Here is a 9592-nt window from a genome sequence, read left to right on the forward strand (position 1 = left end):
GTAGAGACGGGGTTTCACCGTGGTCTCGATCTCCTGACCTCGTGATCCACCCGCCTCGGCCTCCCAAAGTGCTGGGATTACAAGCGTGAGCCACCGCGCCCGGCCAAGGCTTTTGTTAATTTTGTTTTTTTGTGTTTTTTTTTGTTATTGTTTTTGTTTTTGTTTTGAGATGGACTCACTCTGTCACCCAGGCTGGAGTGCAGTGGTGTGATCTCAGTTCACTACAAGCTCCTCCTCCCAGGTTCACGCCATTCTCCTGCCTCAGCCTCCCAAGTAGCTGGGACTACTGGCACCCGACACCACACCCGGCTAATTTTCTTGTATTTTTAGTTGAGTCGGGGTTTCACCGTGTTAGCCAGGATGGTCTCGATTTCCTGACCTCGTGATCCGCCCGCCTCAAATCCCAAAGTGTTGGATTATAGGAGTGGGCCACTGCGCCCGCCCTAGGCTTTGGTTAATTTACATAATTTTGAAAAATTGCCTTCTGACGGTTTTGCCAGTTTTTTAGTTGGTTTTACAGAGTGGTGAAATTTTAGATGTCTTTACTTGGCCATTTTCACTGACATTCTGCCCCAGGTAATCACTTTTAGTAATTTCTGTTACATGCATAACAGAGTTTCTTTATGCAACTACAAGCATGTAGGAATTCGTAGTTATTTTTCACGTTTTCAACAGTAGGATAGTATACACATTATCTTATTATTTTTGGCAATGTGCCACAGCCTCTTCTTGAGTCCTGAAGTTGGATTACCTTCCACCCAGTCTAATGGAGGGGACTTTTGTGGAGAATCTCACCAGTTGTTTTCTATTCAGATTGGAAACTTTCACCTAAGAGCTCATGAATTCCAGGAGCTTTAATTCTTCTACCTTCAGTGCTGCCCATTCTTAGTTACCATCCAGAGCCCTGCAATTCCAGCACCTCTGTCCTGACACTTCTCCCGTTTTACAAAGCATCTCAGCTGTCTCCTTGATTACAGCCGACAGAACCAGTAATCTTGTCTCTGCTTTCTCCCATCTTCCTGAGGTGTATTTCTGCATGTCCCCTAAGCTGGAGATTGAGAAGTTGTCTTGACTTCGAGCTCTTTCCTCTCCAAGAAGTAATCTCTCTTCTAACTCCCAAGATTTTCTTCCTCTGAAATGTTAGTTATGTCATTCAGCTTCCATCATCACTCTCACAGTCCGGCCCCTTTCTCATAAAATTCCAGCCCAAGTCGATGAGGAAATTCTCACTTGTTATTAGCCACCTCACGTATTATTTCTAGATTTATATCCCTGAAATCTTTCATTACGAGATCCCTGTCAGTAAACTTACAGTGATTCTAATTGCCTTGTAACAAAACAACTGGATTTCAAAACCTTCTATTTTTTCTATTGTTTCTCTCATTTCCTGAATAGCTCCTGGAGTTTATTCAGCAGGTATCCTTATCTTCCTCCTCACACACTGGTCACGCCATGCATGCCTTTGCTCATGCTGAGTGACTAGTCAGTCTGTACCCAGGTCGTGCTTCAAGGCTGAGCTCATGTTGTTTCTCTTGTGTGAACCATCCTTGATCACTTCAGTTAGTGCTGATCTCCTTTTTTGATCTCCCACCCACTTAGCATCTGTTTTATAACCCCACCATCACAGAGTGATATTTCTTTTTCTTTTATTTATTTATTTTTTGAGACGGAGTTTCGCCCTTGTTGCCCAGGCTGGAGTGCAGTGGTGTGATCTTGGCTCACTGCAACCTCCACCTCCCGGGTTCAAGCAATTCTCCTGTCTCAGCCTCCTGAGTAGCTGGGATTACAAGCACCTGCCACCACGCCCGGCTAATTTTTTTGTATTTTTTTAGTAGAGACAGGGTTTTACCATGCTGGCCGGGCTGGTCCTGAACTCCTGACCTCGGGTAATCCACCCACCTCAGCTTCCCAAAGTGCTGGGATTACAGGCATGAGCTACCGCGCCCAGCCTCAGAGTGATATTTCATGTATATTCATCACCATTTGGTAGGATCTGTCTTCACATAGATTCTGACTTCCAGGGAGACCGTACTTTCTTGCCTTGTCTCTGGTGCCGGAAACTCAGTAGACTACAAGTACTGAGTGAGTATAAAGTTGGACAAGAACTGTTCATTTGGTTTTTCAGTTGGTCTTTCATTTGGTCAGGGAATTGGTCAGCTTCCATTTGTAAAAGCTTTTACTGGAAGGATTTAAAAATCTATATGAAGATAATTCAGTAACTTTTAAGAGCTGAGCTTGAAATTGATAATAAATGCCAGTTGTTGTGCAGAGTAGAACCTCTGTTATAATTAGGTCGTGGGGGCCAGGGATGGGGGCTCACATTTGTAATCCCAGTGCTTTGGGAGGCCAAGGTGGGAGGATTATTTGAGCCCAGGAATTTGAGACCATCCTGGGCAACATGGCGGGACCCTGTCACTATAAAAAATTTAAAAACATTTAGCCAGGCATGGTTGTGTGTACAGGATTCATGCCTGTAGTCCTATTACTTGGAAGGCTGAGGTGGGAGGATTGCCTGAGCCCAGTAATTTGAGATTACAGTGAGCTATGACGGTACCACTGCACTCCTGCCTGAGTGAGACCCTGTCTCAAAAAAATTAAACAAAAAATAATGGACTTGGGTGGTAAAAGGGGGGAAATTACATACAGTAAAGAGAAAAAAAGAAGCAGAGAGAGAGGGCAGGGTCTAGTTCTTGTTGGGACCTGCCTGGGGCTTTAGACCCTGTGGCAATCTGGATAATGACTTCCCCCACAAAGATATCTGCATCCTAATCTCCAGAATTTGTGAATGGGGCACCTTGTATGGCAAAAGGGACCTTCAGATGAGAGTAAATTAAGGATCTTGCTGTGGGGAGATTATTCTGGATTGTCTGAGTGGATTCTAAATGTACTCACAAGGGTCCTTTTATAAGATTGTGGTGGGAGGGTCAGAGACCCGGGGAGGATGTGATGACAGAAGCAGAGGTTGGAGTGATGAGCTTTGCAGGTGGAGGAAGGAGCTGTGAGCCACGGAATTGGGGCAGCTTCTAGAACATGGAGAGGGCAAAGATATGGTGGATTCCTTAGAGCTTCTGGAGGGAGCACAACCCGGCCAATAACTCCATTTTAGCCCAGTGAAAGCCATTCTGGACTTCTGACTTCCAGAACGGTAAGATCATAAATTTGTATTACCTTAAGTCACTAAATGTTTGGTAATTTGTTACAATAGCAGAAAGAAACTAATATAGCCTCCTTTTGTTGTTAGAGGACTGATGCTTCAGCAGTGATAATAGGCAGCTTCTGTGTATTAAACTTGCCAGGAGTTTGGCTGGATTCTGAGTCTCATTAGTCATCAGAAAAGTTCTCTAAGGATAGCAGCAGGGCCATTGTTCAAATATAGATTAGCAGACTGTAACTCCTGTGTCTGTTTTTTCACACTATGCTGCCTTCCTAGTCCATCTATCATTGCTCTAAAAATATTCTGTGGTGGATAGAAGTGTAACTTTAGGGGTATCCATAAACTCTGGTGATGTTTGCCCTTTGGGTTGGTGGATCTTGTGTGATTGACTGGATTCTATGACATAGGAAACAAAGCATTTTGTCATAGATAACATCCTGGCTTGACCTCGCGTGGTGATACTCTCTAAACACCCCTCTCCTCCTTTTTTCTGCATTTGTCGAGATATGGGAGTAGAAGGACGTTATAATACAGAAGTGAGTTAGAGCACGCATAATGTAAACATTACTTGCTAAAGGCCTTGTGTGCTCATCTACCTACCTTTTGTTAAGATGAAAGGCTTTATTCTTTTTTTTTCTTTTTTAACCTTAATAACATTCACTGAGTCCTTTTGTCAGGGGTCTTCAAGACCACCCCCAGGTTCACTGATTCACTATGAGGACTTATAGGACTCAAAAGTCATTATACTCAGGATTATGGTTTATTACAGTGAAAGGATACAAAGCAACATCAGCAAAGGAAAAAGGTGCATGAGGTTAGACCAGGTGCAAGCTTCCAGTAGCGTACATGGGGCACACATAATTCCTCCAGCAAGGAGTTGTGACAACACGTGTGAAATGTCTACTAGGAAACTTGCGTGAGTCTAGGAGTCCAGTGTGTTTATTGAGAGGTTGCTCATCCAGGCACACAGTGCCTGCGTGACTCACTGCAATCACTGAAACTCCAGACCACCCTGAGGGAAAGCAGGTGATCACTATGAATGACACTGTTTGCACACATATCTAAATAAGTTGGTAAATGTGCTTCAATACCTTGAACATGCAAAACACTCTTACTAGTTAGAACATTCCAAGGTCTTAATTCCTAGGAGTTGGCTAAGGGCCAGTTAGGAAACAGGCTACCTTTGCAAGGTTTGAGCACGTCAGGCCTGCAGAGTTAACTCTTTCTTGCACATTCTTTTTTTTTTTTTTTTTTTTTATTTGAGACGGAGTATCGCTTTGTTGCGCAGGCTGAAGTGCAGTGGCGTGATCTTGGCTCACTGCAAGCTCCGCCTCCCAGGTTCACGCCATTCTCCTGCCTCAGCCTCCTGAGCAGCTGGGACTACAGGCACTCGCCACCACGCCTGGCTAATTTTTTGTATTTTTAGTAGAGACAGGGTTTTACTGTGTTAGCCAGGATGGTCTCGATCTCCTGACCTCGTGATCTGCCCGCCTCGGCCTCCCAAAGTGCTAGGATTACAGGCGTGAGCCACCGCATCCGGCCTCTTTCTTGCACATTCTTATCCTCGTCTTCCTTTTCATGGAAAGTACTTTTAAATGGTTTCATTAGTTTTTAGTACACATTTTGTATTCTGGTTAACTGTTGTTTACTTTTCACTATTCTTTTCCCTATTATGATCTTTCTCTGAGTTCTAAGTCTGGACTTGAAAACAAATTTATACTAGTCTTTTTGATAATATAGACAGTAAATCTCACCATTCCCACTTCATTCTAATGTCTTTCTCTTTCTCTATGCTCTCATAGCTTTTTTTCTGTCTGTTTCAGAATGGGTGAGAAATCTTGAAAGCAAAGCACTGATCCAAGCCCAGAGCATTTTTGAGGAAGAACAATCCCATGGCATGAAGTTGGAAAGATATATTTGGGATGATCCTTGGTTCTCCAGGTTAGAAGTTTTGGGATGTAAAGACCAATTAGAAATGTACCACATGAACCAGAGTACAGCTATGAGGCAAATGGTCTTCATGCAAAAGCAAGTACTATCCCAGAGAAGCTCTGAATTCTGTGAACTTGGGGCAGAGTTTAGCCAGAACTTAAACTTTGTTCCATCTCAGAGAGTTTCTCAGATAGAACATTTCTATAAGCCTGATACACGTGCTGAAAGTTGGAGATGTGACTCAGCCATAATGTATGCAGATAAGGTTACCTGTGAAAATAATAATGATTATGACAAAACTGTTTATCAGTCCATTCAACCTGCAAGAATACAAACTGGAGATAATCTTTTCAGATGTACTGATGCTGTTAAATCTTTCAATCATATAATACATTTTGGTGATCATAAAGGAATTCACACAGGAGAAAAACTCTATGAATATAAGGAATGCCATCAAATCTTTAACCAGAGCCCATCATTTAATGAACACTCAAGGCTTCATGTTGGAGAAAACCAGTATAATTACAAAGAATATGAGAATATCTTTTATTTCTCATCCTTTATGGAACATCAAAAAATTGGTACTGTAGATAAAGCGTATAAATACAATGAATGGGAGAAAGTCTTTGGGTATGACTCATTCCTTACTCAACATACAAGCACTTACACTGCAGAGAAACCCTATGACTACAATGAATGTGGGACGTCTTTCATCTGGAGCTCTTACCTTATTCAACATAAGAAAACTCATACTGGAGAAAAACCCTATGAATGTGATAAATGTGGAAAAGTTTTTAGGAATCGTTCAGCCCTTACGAAACATGAACGGACTCACACTGGAATAAAACCCTATGAATGTAATAAATGTGGAAAAGCCTTCAGCTGGAATTCTCATCTTATTGTACATAAGAGAATTCATACAGGAGAAAAACCTTACGTTTGTAATGAGTGTGGGAAATCTTTCAACTGGAACTCTCATCTTATTGGACATCAGAGGACTCATACAGGAGAGAAACCTTTTGAATGTACTGAATGTGGGAAATCATTCAGCTGGAGCTCCCATCTTATTGCCCATATGAGAATGCATACTGGAGAGAAGCCCTTTAAATGTGATGAATGTGAAAAAGCTTTTAGGGACTACTCAGCCCTTAGTAAACATGAAAGAACTCATTCTGGAGCAAAACCATATAAATGTACTGAATGTGGAAAATCCTTCAGCTGGAGCTCCCATCTTATTGCCCATCAGAGAACTCACACGGGAGAGAAACCGTATAACTGTCAGGAATGTGGCAAAGCATTCAGAGAACGCTCAGCCCTCACTAAACATGAGATAATTCATTCTGGAATTAAGCCCTATGAATGTAATAAATGTGGAAAATCCTGTAGCCAGATGGCTCACCTTGTTAGACATCAAAGGACTCATACTGGAGAAAAACCCTATGAATGCAATAAATGTGGAAAATCCTTCAGTCAGAGCTGTCACCTTGTTGCTCATCGGAGAATTCACACTGGTGAGAAACCCTATAAATGTAATCAGTGTGAAAGATCCTTTAACTGTAGTTCTCACCTCATTGCACACCGGAGAACTCATACTGGAGAGAAACCATACAGGTGTAATGAATGTGGGAAAGCATTTAATGAGAGTTCATCCCTTATTGTACACCTAAGAAACCATACTGGAGAAAAGCCCTACAAATGTAATCATTGTGAGAAAGCATTTTGTAAGAATTCTTCCCTTATTATTCATCAGAGAATGCATAGTGGAGAGAAACGCTTTATATGCAGTGAATGTGGAAAAGCCTTTAGTGGTCACTCAGCCCTACTTCAACACCAGAGAAATCACAGTGAAGAGAAACTGAATTGAATTTATGTGAGTTTTTCGTTTCTTGTACATTTGACAACACATTGAGGAAAACCCTATAAACATAATCAAGAGGGGACATTTTTCATTAAGAGTTCAGTAAGACTTCTCCTGCATTATTTACTAGAAAATATCATCTTAGAAGAAACCCCGTGAAGGAAAAGAATAGGGAAAAGCTTTCAGCAGTTATGTAGCCCTTACTCAAAATCAGATAATTAACAATGAAGAAAATTCTAAACTCCCCTATGGTCTACCAGTAATTCATACGTGAGGACCATGACTGTGGGGATGAGGCATCTTTTAGCAAGAGCTCTCGCCTACTTGTAGATTGGTGTGAACTGCTAAGGGAAAAACCTTATGCAGAGAAAAGTTTTTGACTGGAAATACACTGTTTTGCATCAAGCTGGAGTACTGGATGGAAAACTCTACAATAACATTTTGTGCATAATTGTAGAAATACAGATTTTGTTGTTACAAGGGGAGGGTCTGGGTGCCCAGGAGGAGAATATGAAATGCTAAATCTGAATGTAAGAAAAATAATAGTATTGAATGGGGTATTTACTGTTGATTAACCTCCTTAGAGAAAATTAATGAATGAGATGACTAATGGTAGAAAAGTTATTGCCTAGGAGTGTGAGACTGATGTTGCTGGACAGAAAGTGATCCTTAGCCCAGCAGTGTGTCAGCATCCATTGTTACTCATCACTGCATTGTTGGGCAATTAGTTTGTAATTTGTTTTAGGCAATCACTATAAATTATAATTATAGACACTGCATCAGTATACATAACATGAAAGAATAAAAAGGATACAGAATTGTATATACATACTTACTGTAACAGATCTAAAAAAATGTATATGGATAAGGACCTGAAAGATCCATGGAAAAATTAACCCAGTTAATTTGAGATTTTTAAAAAGTTTTACAAATACATGTAACACTTATGTGCTGGGCTTTATTTTAAATGCTTTCCAAGTGTTAACTTGTTTAGTCCCCTTAACTCTGAGATAGGTACTGTTATCCCAGTTTTACAAATGGCTAAGCTGAAGCAGAGATGTTGAAGGATCCTACCTAAGGGGCACAACTAGTAAGGGAGTAGAGCTGAGATTGTTTGGCTTCAGAGTTCTTGTTTTCAGCCACCATTTTATGCTGCCTCTCCAGTGATTTTTTTTCCCATTTTCTTCAGTGTTGCTATAGCAGAGATTTGATAATAAAAAGAAAATCCTAAACAATGAGAAATAAAGTTACCTGGTTTCTCTGTCTTGAAGGATTTATAGTAACATGAGAACTAATATCCCTTTGGAATATGAAGTCTGTGTTGGACATTCAGAATCACTGCATTTTCTGGGACCTCAGTTCCCTAGAACTTTGCTGCCTGCAACCCCAAGGATAACAGGGCAGCAGGACCTGGAGGACTTGCTGGAGGACTGGGCAAGTCCCTTGGTGGGTTTAGAATGCCACTTACAGAGCAGAGGGCAAGGGTGTTTGTTCCATTCCATAACCAGACACCACTGCACTTCAGAGCACCATTTCCCAAGGTTTACCTTGAATTCAGTGTTTTATTTTTTTGAAATCTTCTGCAGATGAAAGGCTTCCTTGAAGGAGCAGGATTCAGAAGGGAAGAGAGCTAGCCAGTCCACCTAGAGTAATGAAGTCTCAGTGTTCACAGGGGAAAAGGGGAAAGATGGATCAGAAGACTTGGGTGACTTCTCTCCAGTTCATCAGTATTTCTAAAACTAGGGGCCAAGGATCCTTCCTGGATAGGCTTCAAGGGTATTGAGTGGAACTCGGGCTCATAAAGCTCATCTAATTTTTAAAGGGCCCATGGCTTCCCAGTGGTTGAGAAATGATGGCCTAGTGATGTCATGGGGAGGCTGCTGTTTTCACCTTCTGACTCTTCTAGCTTGGGCTCACTTAGGTGTGTAGCATTTGATTGCAGTCCTTTCAAGGCCTGACACATTAGTGGTCACCTGATAAATGTGGCAGGGGCAAGTTAGTTATTGATGGATTTTTTTTTTTACATGATTTGTGCAAAGGCCCTTGGAGAAAATGAAGTTAGCAGTATTGTCTCAGCTTAGAGAAAGCAGCATAAGGTATCCAGAATCACACTACCAGTAGGATGTGGATGTTGTATTCTAATAGCCAGAGTGAATCCAAATTATCTGATTTAGAGATTCCAAAGGATTTCATAAGTCATATGCAATATTCCACAAGCATCCTGGTAACTTATAACCTTATTACTAAGATTATTATCTTGAAAAAATTTCTAGGCCGGGCACCGAGGCTCATGCCAGCATTTTGGGAGGGACAGGAGGATTGCTTGAGCTGAGGAGTTTAAGGCCAGTCTTGCAACATAGCAAGATCCCATCTCTGTTTAAATAGAGTTTTTTTAATGTCTTAAAGGGCCTCCTGGCAGGGCACAGTGGCTCACTCCTGTCATCCCAGCACTTTGGGAGGCCAAAGTGGGTGAATCATGAGATCAGGAGTTCGAGACTGGCCTGGCCAACATGGTGAAACCCCATCTCTACTAAAAATACAAAAATTAGCTGGGTGTGGTGGCAGACGCCTGTAATCCCAGCGGCTCCAGAAGCTGAGGCAGGAGAATCGTCTGAACCCAGGAGGTGGAGGTTGCAGTGAGCTGAGAT

The 9592-nt window shown here is 41.7% G+C and overlaps 2 protein-coding genes across 4 annotated transcripts in view; both read left to right on the forward strand.

Moving 5' to 3' along the window:
- Nucleotides 1–8190, forward strand: part of ZNF606 (zinc finger protein 606) — a 34625-nt gene extending 26435 nt beyond the window's left edge. For all 3 annotated transcript variants that reach the window (XM_055239793.2, XM_063615268.1, XM_063615269.1), the window contains one exon: nt 4978–8190. In XM_055239793.2, coding sequence (XP_055095768.2) covers nt 4978–6950 — 1973 coding nt within the window. In that variant the 3' untranslated portion in view covers nt 6951–8190. The remainder of the gene's footprint in view (nt 1–4977) is intronic.
- ZNF418 (zinc finger protein 418) overlaps nt 1–9592 on the forward strand; it is a 165195-nt gene that overhangs the window by 98650 nt on the left and 56953 nt on the right. The gene's annotated exons all lie outside the window — the stretch shown is intronic.

Source organism: Symphalangus syndactylus, chromosome 13, assembly GCF_028878055.3.
Source record: "Symphalangus syndactylus isolate Jambi chromosome 13, NHGRI_mSymSyn1-v2.1_pri, whole genome shotgun sequence".
Taxonomy (NCBI): Eukaryota; Metazoa; Chordata; class Mammalia; order Primates; family Hylobatidae; genus Symphalangus; species Symphalangus syndactylus.